We start from the raw sequence: 17,730 nt of genomic DNA on the forward strand, positions 1-17,730 counted from the left end.
ACTGAGGGATGATTGTATATCTTAATAGGTACAGAGATTAGACTGAAAATTGAGTTCTATTCACGTAAAGTAGAAATGCATGAAGTGCCAGCATTCAAAAGAAGCATGTTTTGATTAAATTGTTTGAATGTTAAAAAAAAAATACTGTAATATAAATCTCCTGTTTGATTTTATGATATTTTTACAACATTATTTTCAGGTATTTGATCTGCTAGATTAAAGATTATTACTTAAGAAATACTTAAACAGACTTAAACCATTAAAAAAAAAGCTTTAAGGGAAACAACATATTACTTTTATATATATAACATAAACAAAAAGTAATATACCAAAATAAGACAAATTAATTTTTTCTCTATTTTTCTCAGTAGCACAGAAGGGAAAAAACAAGACTCACCTTTGCCTGCAGGCTGAGGTACTGCAAATCCAGGCAATAAAAATGGTGCCCCTGTGGTAATACCAGCTGGTTTTAGTTCATTGACACCATATGTTGTTAGGGAAGTTATCAGATTAACCAGATCTTTCAAGGCATCTTTGGATTCTGCCTCTTTTGCTTGCTCCAATCTAGAAAAGTATGATTTAGAAAGTATTTTTTCTCTTTGGTTGTGTTCTCAGATTTAACACAGAAAGTATTTTTCAATTTTATATGCAGTAAATAAATGTATAAAGTACTCTGAGAAGTACTGAAAGAACACTGGAGTAATTAGGGAATTATCTTTTAACCATGGCTTTACTGAGAACACAAAATGGGTTGCAACAAATATCTTTTAAAAAAAAATAGATTTATTGGGTATTTCCCCTTAAAAGAAGTAATTATTCTCATTAAAATAAACTTGGAGAATGTCAAAAAGTAGGAAAGAAGAAAAAGTATGATTAGCTTCACAAACACAATTAACATTCTTATATATTTCTTAAGCTTATCTTTTTAACATGAAAAGTTTAGTTTTTACAATATTTATTCTCATACTATATACAGAATGTTGTAACCTATTTTTTTCCTTTACTAGTACTATATGTGTACTTCCACACGTTAGTGTAAGCTTTCACAGGTAAGCTTTCAGGGGCCATACAGAGCCAACCACACATTTGAGGAGGGAGAGGTCCAACAGCCGGCAGAATACAAAAGCACTAATAAATAAAATCTTGTCTACATTTTGGATTGTATCTTTAGGATCAATAAACAAATGAAATTATTGTATCAGATTACCAACATTTTTAAGGCTCTTAATATCTTGCCAACCTACACTTTCAAAGGATGAATCAATTAATACCCCTCTAGCAATGTGGTTACTTAATCAACTTCCATATGTATTTATAAATTTGCATATATATGCAAAATGATATTCTTAGGGGTTATCTACTATCAACTAGCAGCAACTAGGTTAAATTGATGTTACAAATAACAAGTTCTGGCCAGGCATGGTGGCTCACACCTATAATCTTGGTCCTTTGGGAGGCTAAGGCAGGAGGACTGCTTGAGGCTAGGAGTTTGGCACCAGCCTGGGCAACATAGGCTCTACAAAAAAATAAAATAAATTAAACAAAATATAGCTGGGTGTAGCTACTTAGGAAATTGAGATAGGAGGATCTCTTGTGTTCAAAATTATAGTGAGCTATGATTATGCCACTGCACTCCAACCTCGGAACATAATGAGACCCTAGAGGGAGGGAGGGAGGGAGGAAGGGAAGGAGAGAGACAAGTAAGTTTACAAAACAGTGGTGTCTTACAATAGATCAAATGATTTAAAAATAATTAATGGCCCAGGAATAGCTGCTAAAAAATGATGAGTATCTTATTCTTAAGAAAATCTGTAACCAGCCACTTTCTAAGTATGTGCATGAATCATTTGTAATGGAAAAGGGGGTAACACATTTTGAAATTATTAATTTTTTTCATATACACAATCATAAGGTTTCATTTCATCTACATAATTATTCTCGTTATTAAGTACATTAATAAAAAGACTAGAAGTACTATAAAATAAAGAACCAAAAATATAATTAAGAGTTTATACTTTAAGAAGATAATAATTCATCTAAATTCTTCTCCTTCAGCTACTAAAGAGCAGATTTATGCTTCATATCTAACCTCTGACTTCACCATGTTTGTGGCCTGCATTTGGCAATTTAACTCTAAATTCAGGTTTCCACTCTGTTGGTAGAACAGGAATAAAAAGAAGGGAGTAGGCCAGGTGTGGTGGCTCATGACTGTAATCTCAGAACTTTGGGAGGCCAAAGGATCGCTTGAGGCCAAGAGTTTGAGATCAGCCTGGGCAACATAGCAAGATCCTGCCTCTATAAAAAAATGTTTAAAAATTAGCTGGGTGTGGTGGTACATGCCTATAGTCCTAACTACTTGGGAGGATGAGGTGGGAGGACCATTTGAGCCCAGGAATATGAAGCTACAGTGAGCTGTGATCGCACCAGGAAAAGCAGGGAGTAAAGCCAGGTATACATTAAATAAGTGTTTCATTAACCTGCTTTTCCTATAACACCAAATCACATTGTTTTCTTTGATAAAAAAGACTGAGTAGACATTTAAAACATATTCTTAAATTGTGTAGTCTTACCTAAGCAAGAGATCACAAAGAAAATTATATCCTTGCCATATCCGAAAATCATCCAGAAGTGTTTGGGAAACATCACTGGAATCTTTGAGGAAACAAGAAAGCCCAGCAAACATTTCAACAATTTCTAGGGGAGACAGGTCATCTGATTGCTGCATATTCTGAACACATGTAGATAAACACTCTTTCTCTGTAAGAATAGATAATTAAATAAATATGCATTATTCCTGACAATTGCTTAAAAATTTTTTAATTGTTAACTGTTGTTTAATGAAACATTAAATTTTAACATATCTGTAAAATACCATGAGATAAATGTAACATTCTAAAAGTCAATGTAAGAGTCATATGCATTGGGAAAGCACTGCCTCTAGGTAGTAAACAAAGGATAATACAGAAACGTGTTGAAAAATACTTGACATGTATGTACATGTAATTTTTTCACATATTTTGATGTTTTATTAAACAAATGGCCACTGCCAAATCATATTTTTGATATTTTATATTGATATAGTAACAAGATGAAAAAAGCAAAAACTATCTTCTAAGTTTAAGAAGAAAAATCTAGTAATTAGTTAAAACTTTAAGTCAGGGAGAATATACAGCCTGGCTAACATGGTGAAACCTCGTCTCTACCAAAAATACAAAAATTAGCTGGGTGTAGTTGCACGTGCCTGTAGTCCCAGCTACTCGGGAGGCTGAGGTAGGAGAATCACTTGAACCTGGGAGGCAGAGATTGCAGTGAGCTGAGATCATGCCACTGCACTGCACTCCAGCCTGCGTGACAGGGCAAGACTGTCTCAAAAAAGTAAAATAAAATAAAACAAAAAAATAAATTAGAGAGGCTATAGACAAATGAGATACAGAAATACTTTAGGAAATAAAAGTTTTAAAATTTTATTTGTATATTACTAGTTGAAAACACAGTTATATCTTATGCCTGACTCAGGATTTGTAGCATTTCAAGGAAGACTCACTTTCTTATCTTTGGTAATATGCATTTGTATAAAGAAACTTACTGTTACATAACAAAAGCTAAGATTTAACAGAGGAATGGTAGGAAATATGCATTTAATAACTGACTCATATATCAGGTACTAGCTTTCACATATATCATTTAGTAAATGTAAATGAACGAATTGGTGTATTATTTTGAAAGAGTTTCAGGACAATAATATCAGGTAGTTCTCAACTTGATGATTTAAGATTTTTCTACTTTATGATGGTGTGAAAGCAACATGTATTCAGTAGAAACTGTACTTTATGTACCCATATAAGCATTGTTTTCCACTTTCAGAATAGTATTCAGTAAATTACATGAGATATTTAATACTTTATTATAAAGTTGATTTTGTGTTAGATGATCTTACTCAACTATAGGCTAACATAAGTGTTCTAGTTACTTTCAGGGTAGGCTAGGCTGTTATGATGTTTGGTAGGTTAAGTATATTAAATGCGTTTTTGACTTACACTATTTTCAAATTATGATGGGTTTATTGGGACATAACCCCATCGTAAATCAAGGAGCATCTGTGTATATATCAAATAAGCAGATTGCTTGAGACGGTAAGGCAACTGTCTCCTATACAGACATTTTAAAAGATAGTTGAATATTACATACACTTTAAACCGACAGTGTCTTCTTATTGCTGATAAAGAATCCACCTAATTCCATCTATGTTGCATAAGACAGATTATTACCTAGCAATTTATGCAATATCTTCAGAAAGACTGGTTACAGGATATCAAAAAAACTTCTTTTTTATTCAGTAAAAGAGAGAAGAATAGGCTGTGACACAGAACTTTCATTACATTATGATTGAATTTACACAACAATGAAATTTTTTTTAACTTTTAGAAATATCCATTGTTGGCCAGGTGTAGCGGCTGACACCTGTAATCCCAGCACTTTGGGAAGCCGAGGAGGGTAGATCATGAGGTCAGGAGTTCAAGACCAGCCTGGCCAAGATGGTGAAACCCTGTCTCTACTAAAAATACAAAAATCAGCCAGGCATGGTGGTGTGCACCTGTAATCCCAGCTACTCGGGAGGCTAGGGCAGAGAATTGCTTGAACCCAGGAGGTAGAGGCTGCAGTGAGCCGAGATTGCACTACTGCATTCCAGCCTGGACAACAGAGGGAGACTCCATCTCAAAAAACAAAAAAACAAAAAAAATCTGTTGTTCAGAACTTATGAGGAGAATGTTTTACATTTGAAATGCCCCCATAGATGAAAAAAAATTTTCTTTTCTCTTGGCAAATTTATTTTTTATTTTAAAGAACAAGGTATAGAATACTGAAAGATAAAAATACATCTATTATTAAATGAAGAAAAGTGGAAGAAATTTAGAACACTTAAATATATAAAGAGATATTCACCATGAATATACTTCACTACATTGACACTAAGACCATGACGAGATATGGTCATGAGGACTTCTCCAGCACTCTTTCTCCAAGGCAGGTTATAGGGAGGGCACCAAGAGGTTATTGCACTGAATAGAAGCTGGAGATCATCTTTCTGAGCCAGCTCCTCCGCAGGGGAAACAAAACTGCACAGTTTCACTAAGATCTAAAAAATAAAACAAAACAAAACAAGAGTGTGTAAGCAAAAATCAAATAATCTGATTTAAAAATGGGCAAATGAGCTGAATGGACTTCTCTCAAAAGAAGACATAGAAATGGCCAACAGGTATATGAAAAAATGCTCAACATCACTAATCATCAGGGAAATGAAAATTAAAACCACAATAAGGTATCATCTCAAGCCAGTTAGAATGGCTATTTTCAAAGATAAAAATGAACAGATGCTGGTAAGGATATAGAGAAAGGGGAACTCCTATATACTGTTAGTGAGAATATAAATTAGTACAGCCATTATGAAAAACAGTATGGAGGATCCTCAGAAAAGTAAAAATAGAACTACCATATGATCTAGCAATCCCACTACTGGGGGTATATATCCAAAGGAAATGAAATCGGTATGTCAAAGAGACAGCTGCACATCCACGTTTACTGCAGCACTATTCCCAATAGCCAAAATTTAGAATCAACCTAAGTGTCCAACAGATGAATGGATAAAGAAAACATGGAATATATATACAATCTAAAACTATTCAGCCATAAAAAAGAATGAAATTTTGTCATTCAAGGCAATATGGATAAGCTTGGAGGACATTATGTCAAGGAAAATAATCCAGGCACAGAAAGATGAATATTGAATGCTTTCATTCACGTATAGTAGCTTAAAAAGTTGATCTCATAAAAGTAAAGAGTAGAATTTTGGTTACAAAGGGTGGATAAGGGAAAGTGAGTGGGGCAAACTAAAGGCTAGTTAAGGGATACTGAAGTACAGTTAGGAGTAAGTTCTAGTGTTCTATAGCACTATAGGGTGAATATTATTAAAAAAATTTATTGTATATTTTTAAATAGCTATTAGAATGAATTTTGAATGTTCCCAACGCAAAGAAGTAATAAATGTTTGAGGTGATGGATATATATACACTAGTTACCCTTGATTTGATCATTACACATTGTATACATAAAAATTATTACACTATGACCTATAAATATGTGCGTTGTCAATTAAAATTAATAATGAAAGTTAAAAAACCATAAGACTGTATGTAAGTACATAAATGGCTGATTATGTTATGATAGTAAACTAGTCCTACTTACATCAGCTTATTTTGAAAAAAAAATTTAATATCCTCTCTTCACCCTAATATTTTTGCATACCTTGGCTTGAAACAAGATAAAACAGTATTGCCTTTCCAAGTCAACATTTTATTTTTCTAACTTAGTTCTTTAATTTTTAGTTTGCCACAGGCAAAGTGTAATTTTCTTCTCTAAAAGGGACAGTTTTAGCAAAAAAAAAAGGAAGTAAAAATAGATCTTTAAAAGCAAAGATATTTTGAAATTGTTTCAATTTTCTATACAAGTAACAGGGGATATTAGAATAATATAAATAATCTTCATTTCAAAGTATTTTAAATCTAGTTGCCAAAAACCTAAAGTCTGGCTTTCAAAGAAGACTCAAGACTTCTTAAGTACTGGAATGAGAACATATTCTTTAACTGTGATTTGCAGAATACACACTACACAAGGGCACACAGCATTAAGAGCCTGAAACTTGGGAATTCAGCAATGGTTTCTGCCCTCAGTGGGCTCTTCCTTCTAATACCAGTTCAGGTTAGGAAAAGTTAACTTTTCTCTTTGCTAAATTTTCTCATCTAAATATTTTTTTGAAATATACAATATGAATGAAATTACTATAATTTATGACATCGTTTTATTATCTTGAAAAAGAGCACTTCATGAAATTTTGATAATTCAGCATCAGTGGAAAATCGCAGCCAGGTGTGGTGGCTCATGCCTGTAATCCTAGAACTTTGGGAGGCCCAAAGTGGGCAGATTGCTTGAGTCCAGGAGTTTGAGACCAGTCTGGGCAACATGGTAAAACTCCATCTCTACAAAAAATTAGCTAGGCATGGTGGCAAGTTACTCAGGAGGCTGAAGTGAGAGGATCATCTGAGCCCAGGAGGTCGAGGCTGCAGTGAGCTATGATCGTGCCACGGCACTTCAGTTTAGATGACGGAGTGAGACCTTGTCTCAAAAAAGAAGAAAAGAAAAGAAAAGATCAAGAGAAGTATTTGAAATATCACATTTTATCTGAGAAAACTAGGCCTTCCTTTCTCTAATTTCTTCAAAGGCAAAAACTTGCTTAGATATAAAAGCTTTTTAATTCATAGCTGCCAAGTATCAGAAAGGGAAAAAGGTTTAAGAATTCATAAAAACAATAAAATATTTATAAAACCAGTAAATATGGTACCCTTCCCACCAAATGCCTGGAGAAACTGCTGGATACCAAATGTCCATTAATATGTGTAATATGTCATCATCTTTTATCATATGTGAATACAGACAGTTAAATGCAACAAAAAAGTATATTCTCAGAGGGGTGTATTACTGATTATAGTTGTTGTGGGTTCTGACACTGCCTTATATGATCAGCGAGACAAATGCCAGTTTTCCAGTTAGGTACATAGAAAACAAACCCACAAATAATAAAATACTTTTTTACAAATCAAATCACTGTTCTCAAGCTGGATGCAAGGATTTCTTGAATTTGTTGACTTCTAAGATAATTGGTTCATCTTTATAGGCAGTATTCTTATAAATAATCTAGTACGATCCTTTCATTTTACAGAACAGAAAACTGTAAAGTCAATTTATCATTCCTAGCTGGGCATGGTGGCTTATGCCTATAATCCCAGCACTTTGGGAGGCTGAAGCGGGAGGATCACTTGAGCCCAGGAGTTCGAGACCAACCCGGCCAACATGGTGCAACCTCATCTCTACTAAAAACAACAACAACAAAAAACTAGCCAGGCTTGGTGGCACAGCTTGTAATCCCAGCTACTTGGGTGGTTGAGGCACGAAAATCGCTTGAATCAAAGAGACGGAGGTTGCAGTGAGCCAAGATTGTACCACCTCACTCCAGCCTGGGAAACAGAGTGAGATTGTCTCCAAAAAAATTTTCTCATTCCTCTTCTGCCTCTACACTAACCACTTATATTTGTAAGAACTCTGTTACAAAAGTCCAATCAAGTGTGGCGGACCAATAATTGGCCACATCAACAACAACAAAAAAACTGAATGCCTGCATGAAGCATTACCAAATGCTAAAGTCCCAAGAAACCATCTGTCACATAATACAAACGTAGGGATTTCATCTATTTAAAACACTTAATAAGCTTGTCTCAATTGGTTTCCTAGACACAATGATGAAAACATTAGCCTGTGATGAGGAACTAAAACAAAGGAAGTGATACACTAAAAGGAGCAGTGAACTACGAGTTGGTAGAGCTAGGTTTTTATTACTGTCACTCATCTTCTGTGGATCATAAACCAGAATATTAGTTTCCACAACTGTAAATGAGGAGTTTGATTTAAATTATCTTTTGAGTCCCTTTTGGCCTTAATATTCAATGACTTCAGTATGCTACAGTGACTCCCACATGACTGAAAGTCAGCACCTGGTTTTCAAGTAGAAATAATTTTTTAAAAAAACTTTGCTATGCTTACTTAGGTATTAAAAGCATAAAATGGAGATTCCATTTATTACTTAAGGCATTAGTTCTTTAAAAGGGGTTTACTGAAATGAGGCCGCTATTCTAATCAGCAAAGATCAACCCACTACATTCATCGGCAATATCTTCAAGCAGCTATAATTCCTATGCGATTTACTCCTTCATTTATTCTCATTGCTTTTCTCAGCCAATCTAATTCAGAAGTCAGATAGATCTGAGTTCTAATCCTATCTCTGCCATTTGCTTATGTAATCATTTTGGGGAAAAACAAAAGCTTTGAAGTTGTGGGGTTATCCTGCAAATTGAGATGTGAGATGAGAAATGTTAACCACAAGCACAAAAGTATCTAACAGATCAAGTGTTCAATAAATACATTGATTTAGTATTTTACTTGATAATCCTATTCTTTCACCTTCTAAAACTGTCTTGGTCTCACTCTCCTCTGTCCTTTCATCACTAGCAGCTCTACAAAACAGAGTCATCCTTACAGTAAAGAGCCTAGTGACATGAGGTAAGCCTGCAACCATTATTCTACACAGCTCTATATTTTCTACCCCAATCCACTGTTCTCTTTATTCCCTTCCTACTCTCAATGGTGATGATGGTGGCAGCGGCAGTAATCACAGTTACTTCTCCTTCCTATCTACTATGTGCTAAGCTGAAAACTGTACCTTTACATATTATGTCATTTAAGCCGCAAAAAAATTTTTAGGTAGATATCATTTTCATTTTACAGGTGCGAAATCTGCATCTTAGATGACTTAGCTTTAGAGAACTAGATCTAAACATGTTGCTGTTTTTAACTGTTGATTGGGTAAAAACATGTAAAATTTACCATCTTAACTGTTTTAAGTGTGTGGTACTGGTACAGTAGTATTAACTATATGTACACTGTTGTGGAACAGAACTTCTTCATCTTGCAAAACTGAAACTCTATTCCTATCGAAAAATAATTCCCTTTTCTTCTTTCCCTTAGAACCTAGCCACCAGTATTTTACTTTCTGTTCTACCTGTATGACTACTTTAGATACATCATATGAGTGGAATCATGCAGTATTTGTCTTTTTGCATCAAATGTTTTTTTTTTTAACACTCTATTAGACCAATGGACAGATTATATTCTCTATGTTTGTAGGTTGCTTGTTTTGACAATTTTCTCCCAAGAAAGGATATCATACATGATGACTATATTCCTGGGCTAGCTAATAAAAGTCTATCACATGTTTGTTAACGCACAATGCTATTAAAAGAACAGTGCTAATAGTGGGAAAGAAGAGCTTTACAGGTAGCGCAGAGGAGGAGGCAGCCACCACCAAAGTACACTGTCTTTACCAGTGAAATATTTATAGGCTAGGAACTTCCTGTATACAAACAGCAACTAGAGAGAATTTCCAGACATTATAAGAAATATTATCCAAATCTTTATATCATTTTCAAGAGTTTTCCTTGCTTAGTTCATTTTCGAGACATGCCAATATATCAAATGTAATCTCAATGGCTGGATCTGTTCAGAGAAATAAACTTGCTAATGCCTCACTCAAATATTCCTGAAAAGAATATTTCAATATTATTTCTGCAGATCCAAAAAATGTGACAATTACATGAGATAAAGTCATAATATCATAAATAAAATGAAATATGAGTTAATAAATGGAATATGTAGAACATCTATTTAGGAAGTACACCCACTTCCCTTTAAATAGGGTGGACATCCAGGCAAATAGCACCTTTCATACCTGTACAAAAACTTTCTGTAGTAGTCCTCGACGTTCTGCTAGAGGTAGCTCATTCTGTGCACCTCCAACTGCCTCAGGCACATGTGGAAGGTCAAAAAACAGATATAAACATTTAACCAGGGTGGAAGGCACTGACATTGTTGTCATGCAGTCCACAGTTTTCTGGAAAACAAACCAATAAATAAGTGAATAGACAGACAGACACAACTATAACTGGTACAGCCAAATAATTCACAAATGTTAACCCGAAAATTACATATTTTTAAAAATGACTCCAAGTGAAGAAATATACAATTTTGCATTTGAACAATTTTGCTTTAATCAAATAGTGAGATTGAGTTTGTTACATAGTAAATTAGCAATTAAAGGTAATATTTATTTATTAAAAAGCAGCATGTTTCAGGAAGCATAAGCTTTACAATTCAGAAAAACAGACACTTAATAACTATGAACTTCAGCAAACTACTTAATTCTCCTGAGATTCACTTTCCTTTCTTATAAAAATAGATAGAATGATACATCCTTCTCAGGGTTAACATGAGAGGTATGTAAGATAATAAACACAAAGACACATTAAGCACTAAATTGTATATTCATTGTTGCTCTTCTACTATTTTTATCTTTATTCTTATTGTAGATTTTTGAGGCTGGAAAGACACTTGAGTGATAAAGCCATCACTGACACCAATACATCTCCGTATTAGTTTCAAAGATATCCAGAGGAGAAACTCCTCTAGACCTTCTTACAGTACATATTTCAACATTGTTAAGTATGATATATTTATCAAAATTTTCCATGGTGCAGTTTGGAACAAAAAGTTTAACCACACTAGAGATCAACAGACTGGCATAATCTGTTGATTAGTTTATTTACTTTCTCATAAAACATTTATTGAGTGTGCAGGGAATGTCAGGCTGTGTGCTGGGAGCTGGGCATGCAAAGATGAAGCATCTCTGTCCTTCAGAAGACCACAGTCGACTGGAATTATTAGAGTCCTAAATAATTATGATTTAATCTCTTAAGATTTCAGTCTAACAATGGTAGTACATACAGGCTAATATAAAAGGGATTAACCAATACTGCCAGGAAAGGCATTAAAAAGTATAAGGAATTTTAAAAAAAGGGAAAGATCACCTGGAAGATACACAGGAGGTGGTTAGGCCATATGGTACAGTATTTTTGAAGAACCACAGATTCCAAAAATGCTGACTCCTAAAGAGCCACAATAATAATGGCTAACCTTGAATTACTGTTTACTATGTAAGAGGCATAAGGCTAATAAGCACTTTACATACATCATCTTACCTACTACTTAAGTCAACCCTACGAGACACTTCATTTGTAAAATGATGCTTATTTCACAACTGAAGCAACTGAGGTTCATCACTTACATACCCTGCTTTAGGTCAGACAGCTGACTAAGTGGCCTACAAAGTGTGTATGCTCAATGACCTATGAAAATAGTCTCACATTTTATTTTGTTGGTAGTGATGACCCAGTGAAGTGTTACAAACAAAAAGTAAAAGAACTAGATTTCAGAAAATTAACTGGTGGTAATACAGATCATAAATTAAATATAGAGAGCCAGAAGAAAAGGGTAATTAGGAAACTAACTCCCCAAACCACAGAAGAGATGGGGCCAGAACTAATGCAATAGCAGGGTGATGAAGAAGAGAGAGCTTCAAGACTATCCCTGGAAGATGTGGCCCCTTTCTACATACCCAACCTGCCACTTCTTGTCTCAAATACTCTAAACCTTTTGTTCTATTCACCTACGATTTACTATTTCTTAACACTTATGTTACCATACATTTAATGTTCAGTTTAAACATCTGCTATGTCTCAAAGTTTACTGTACTCATCTTTCCTTCTACCTTCACCTTCAAAATGTTTAACTCTCACATTTCCATTTTCAATAGCACTATATATGCCCCATTATCAAATATGATGATATTATCTTTTCCTGCTTCATCTCTGTCATCTACGCATTGAGTTGGGACCATGTTTTGGTCATCTCTGTATATCGCTGCTACCAGGAGAAAATGTATGACATTTCATTTTCATCTTATTGTAGATAGATTTAAAGTATAACTTGGCATCTAAACTTGTAATTTTTAAGTGATTAAGTTTTCATAGAAAATATGAATAAATGTAGAACATTGTATTAAAAATTAATATTACTTATATTAAATATCAATAGTAAATATTTAAATTATATAAAGTTTTAATAGCAAATAAAGATGTGCTATTCTAAACCAAATTTTGGTATAGTAACACACAGACATTTATAGCTACCATCAACAGCAAACAGAATTGAGATTTTGTTATTCATCCAGTAGAGTCAGATACATGAAAACAATGGTCTACTCCAGGACCATTTGAATATTACTTAGAATAACCAACCTGCTCCATTTGCCTGAGACTGTGCAGTATCCTGAGATGCAGACCTTTCTATCCTAAAACCTGGAAAATCTCAGGAACACCAGGACAGGTTGGTTACACTAATTCCCCGAGATTTAAAAGAAAAAAAAAAAAAGAGGGCCAGGCATGGTGGCTCACGCATGTAATCCCAGCACTTTGGGAGGCCAAGACAGGTGGATCACCTGAGGTCAGGAGTTCGAGACCAGCCTGGCCAACACGGTGAAATCCCATCTCTACTAAAAATACAAAAATTAGCTGGGTGTGGCGGCACCTGCTTGTATTCTCAGCTACTCAGGAGGCTGAGGCAAGAGAATCGCTTGAATCTGGGAGGCGGAGGTTGCAGTGAGCCGAGGTCACGCCATTGCACTCCACTCCAGCCTGGGTGACAGAGCAAGACTCCGCCTCAAAAAAAAGAAAGAAAAAAAAGAAAGAAAGAAAAAACACAGCAAACAAATAAAAAGAAAATAGATCATTCTAAGGAGAAAATTCTAAGAGATAATTACTTTGGGTTACTGACAGGTTTCAGGATATGGTTACTAAGACGTATGCACTGTATCTGCTGTGGCCAGTCACCTGGTACAATGATGTTACAGTTCCCTAGGTCCATTATTAAATGATGGGAGGTGTTTGAAAGTCCACTGTAACTTAGACAACAGACATTTCCAAGATTGGTACTGACTTTGGTAGGTAATTATACTCTGGATTTTAGAAGGCTGAATAAACCTCTTTCATTCCCAAAACATCAAAGGCCAAAAAATCAGGTATCCAAATAGCTCATTAATGAGCACATGCAACATATTTCATGACAGATACTTACAGCTGATTTAGAGGAAATAAAAGTAATTTCCAGAATAAATCAAATGAGAAGAAAATATATATTATCCTAAAAACATCAATGTTTCCTTATTTCCCATACAAATTTAAAACTATTTTCCATGTAATTTGTTCTTTATTAGCTGAGTGACTTTATATAAACAGTGATTTTATTTTAATTTTCCTGAGCCAGAGTTTCCCTAACACGGGTTACAAAAGTGTTGGGCTGGGCCTGATAGACCCAGAGTTCCTGAGCTACTTGCCACCAGTCAGAAATAGTCCATCTGTTTGCCCAGAATGCTCTACAAATGGTATCATTACAAAAATTTTTTTTAGAGACAGGGTCTCATTCTGTCACCCAGGCTGGAGTACAGTGCTGTGATTATGGCTCATTGCAGCCTCAACCTCCAGGGCTCAAGCAATCCTCTTGCCTCAGCCTCTGAACAGCTGGGACTTCAAGTACAGGTCATCATGCTCAGCTAATTTTTTTTTTTTTTTTTTAGAGATGGGGTCACTCTATGTTGCCCAGACTGGTCTCGAACTTCTGGGCTCAAGCAATCCTCCCACCTAGGCCTCTCAAAGTGCTGCAATTATAGATGTGACCCACTGAGCCCAGCCACAAATGGTTATGTTCCTATGTGTGTTACAACATATCGAGATGGAAAGCACTGCTCTAAGCCATGCGTTTCCGTATGAGTAAAATGCATAGAACATCAAACTCCTGGCAGAGATGTTATGAGAAGCATGAAATAATGTTTTAAGAGAGTTAGAAGAATACAAATGATTATCATAGTATCTCATCTAGATATAATGATATATTTAATAACAAAATCACAAGAGAGGCTATAAAATGAAGACGCTGAGTTATCAAACATGAAAACTAAGAACTTTACCTGACCAGAGGAAGCTAACAAATTAATTGTCGTCAGAAGCATCCAGCCTCTACTGGCTTCTTCACTCTGATTGATCTCCAGGAACTGAACTATGGCGCGACTTGCAGCCTCTATAAAACCAAAGGGAAAGTCATTAAGTGTGGGGAAAGTCACATATAAAGAGATTCTTCTTTAAAACCTACCAAGAAAATGAAAATTTACTAAGCACATAATTATATCAGCACTATTACATATGGAAAAACTTAAAAAAAGCAATGTTTTAATGATATTCATAAACCATTATATCATTAATACAGAAATGTAAAAGCCAACCTATGTATTTCTGGGAAAGTTATGACAGGAGCTGATCAGAAAGTCACAGAAGAGGTGAAATTTGGGCTAAACCTGCCTGGAAAACAAGTACATGTTTGTCCAGGAAGTGGGAGTGATTAAAGATGCAGAGAGAATAAGAACACAGCAATAAAGCAAGGGTGGCTAGAGGAATGAGCCTGATACATATGGATCAAGACAAAGAACTGTGATAACACTTTCTTAACATTATAGAAGAACACTGTTGAGAAGTGGAGTCTAATATCAACAGTAGTGATTTTTAAAAATAAGAGGTGCCTAATTATGAAGGAGGGTAAGCTATTGGCTGTATTTGTTTTTTTGGGCAAGAGGGAGCAAATATAGTTTCTTGAGAAAAGGAAATGATGAAAGGATTATACTAAGACTATTAATCTAGTAGTAATGTGTATGACAGACTGGACGGCTAAGGAGAATGGTGAGAGGGAAATAAAATTAAGAGGCTTCCTAAGTAATACACACAGGAATAACTTGAGCAGCTGACAGGAGGAAGAGAGAAACAGTGAAATACATACGACAGCCAATCACAGAACGGCAGACTTGGAAGAATCTTCAAAAGTAAATTTAGTTGATTATTTTCCTTATTAGAGAGAGGAGTAAATGGAGATGTCTCTAAATACGTACCTAATTTCATTAGCATGGTTTGTCAATTTTTATAGTAATATATGATAGGACTTAAAATTGTCAGAAAAGAAGTCCAATTTGGCAGGGTGCAGTGGCTCACACCTGTAATCCCAGCACTCTGGGAGGCCAAGGCAGGTGGATCACCTGAGGTCAGGAGTTCGACCAGCCTGGCCAACATGGAGAAATCCCATCTCTACTAAAAATAGAAAAATCAGGCAGATGTGGTGTCATAAGCCTTAATCCCAGCTACTTGGGAGGCTGAGGCAGGAGAATCGCTTGTACCCAGGAGGCGGAGGCTGCAGTGAGTCAAGATCATGCCACTGCGCTCCAACCTGGGCAACATAGTGAGACTCTGTCTTAAAAAAAAAAAAAAAAAAGAACAGAAGGTAAGTTCAATTTGTTCAGTGGGAACTAACTGGGTAAAAACTGATGTATATTTGGCTGGGTGCGGTGGCTCACGCCACCGAGGTCAGGAGATTGAGGACATCTTGGCTACTAACACAGTGAAACTCCGTCTCTACTAAAAATACAAAAAATGAGCCAGGTGTGGTGGTGGGAGCCTGTAGTCCCAGCTACCTGGGAGACTGAGGCAGGAGAATTGCTTGAACCTGGAGGCGGAGGGTGCAGTGAGCCAAGATCACGTTACTGCACTCCAGCCCGGACGACAGAGTGAGACTCCATCTCAACAACAAAACAAAACAAAAAGCTAATGTATACTTAACACACTTCATAAAGAAGTAGAAAGTAGAAAATAAGATTTAGGTTATCTTAGATGTATTTTTTCTTTAATTTAACATAAAATAAAAGTGTTTTATTAGATAACTGAATACAAGACTTACACATGATTCTGGGCTGGGCAAACTTTAATCTTTGTAAACTTTCATTTGAGGGTACACTGTAGCAGTAAAATTTTTAAAATAGCTTCTTTTTATTGCGTCTTAACTATATATCAAGCATTGTGTTAAGTATTTGTGGGTTTAACTCATTTAATCTTTATAAGAACCCTGTGGGTTATTTTCTACTAATATATCCCTTATAATAGTGTAAGTTGAGAAATGCAGAAGATAAATAATTTGCCTACAATCACATAGCTAGTCAGTGAAAGAGATCTGGATAGGGCTGAGGTTGAATGATACGGAGAGATTCTAAACTCCATCGACAAAACAAACTATCTTTACATAACAAATACATTTTACTATTTTGTAAAGAATAGTATAACTGCATCACTGCAAAAAAAAGAACTATTTTATTTTCACCTGCCAATTTCAGTATGTGTCATTCAGAATGTTTCAAAGGCATCTCCCACTTTTTATTCTATTATTTTTTATTTTTTTGAGACAAGGTCTCACTCTATTGTCCAGGCTGGAGTGCACGATCACGGCTTACTGCAGCCTCAACCTCCTCAACTCAAGCAATCCCCCCGCCTCAGTCCCCCATGTAGCTGGGACTAACAGTATGCACCACCATGCGTGGCCAATGAAAAAAAAATTTCTTTGTTGAGACAGAGTATCACTATACTGCCCAGGCTGGTCTCAAACTCCTGAATTCAAGTGATCCTCCTGTCTTGGCCTCCCAAAGTACTGGGATTACCTGTACCTGGGTGTGAGCTGCTGTGCCCGGCCTCACATTTTATTTTAAATGAGGTAAGTAGCTCATTTTAAAAGTATACAGCATTTAGTGCTATCTTAAAAAATTATGTATACTAGTAAGACATTTTAAATAAAACCTCCATAAATCAAATGGTTTCTTAAAACTTTGAGGAAAAAATGCCCACTACTAGTAAGAAACATACTGGATCTTTTAATTTCAATATTTAACAAATACAAATAGAAATGATGATTTAAGTTTTTACGAGTTAATGAAAGAATATATTAATAGTAACCCATCTTTAGATTTGTCAATCATTTGATTCAAGCTTTATCTTTCACACTGCATTTCAACACATATAGTTAGAATGAAAAACACAGAAGTGAAGTTAGTAAAGCCCAGGATTAGATTAAATAAGTAAAGAATGCAGACAATCTTAAATGCAATTTCTCAACCTACACTGAGAGAAAAAAAAACAAATTTAATTAGCATTCAAAACAATCAGAATGCAAAACATGTTAATAAGTGAAATACAAGGTTTCCTTTGCAAAGTCCATTTAAAGCATATGCCATTTTCAAATTTTTGCTTCATGATGATGGTGAGTTACATTAATGGTATTATTATACTTATTTCATTAATGAAGACACAAAGC

The 17,730-nt window shown here is 35.2% G+C and overlaps 1 protein-coding gene across 2 annotated transcripts in view; it reads right to left on the reverse strand.

Annotated features, from left to right (window-relative positions):
• Positions 1-17,730, reverse strand: part of WDFY3 (WD repeat and FYVE domain containing 3) — a 273,196-nt gene that overhangs the window by 153,247 nt on the left and 102,219 nt on the right. For both annotated transcript variants that reach the window (XM_011941788.1, XM_011941789.1), the window contains 5 exons: positions 14,522-14,631; positions 10,394-10,555; positions 4,945-5,137; positions 2,571-2,757; positions 398-564 (listed from right to left, as the gene is read on the reverse strand). In XM_011941788.1, the coding sequence (XP_011797178.1) occupies positions 398-564; positions 2,571-2,757; positions 4,945-5,137; positions 10,394-10,555; positions 14,522-14,631 (819 nt within the window). The remainder of the gene's footprint in view (positions 1-397; positions 565-2,570; positions 2,758-4,944; positions 5,138-10,393; positions 10,556-14,521; positions 14,632-17,730) is intronic.

This window comes from Colobus angolensis, unplaced genomic scaffold, assembly GCF_000951035.1.
Source record: "Colobus angolensis palliatus isolate OR3802 unplaced genomic scaffold, Cang.pa_1.0 Scaffold200, whole genome shotgun sequence".
Lineage (NCBI taxonomy): Eukaryota > Metazoa > Chordata > Mammalia > Primates > Cercopithecidae > Colobus > Colobus angolensis.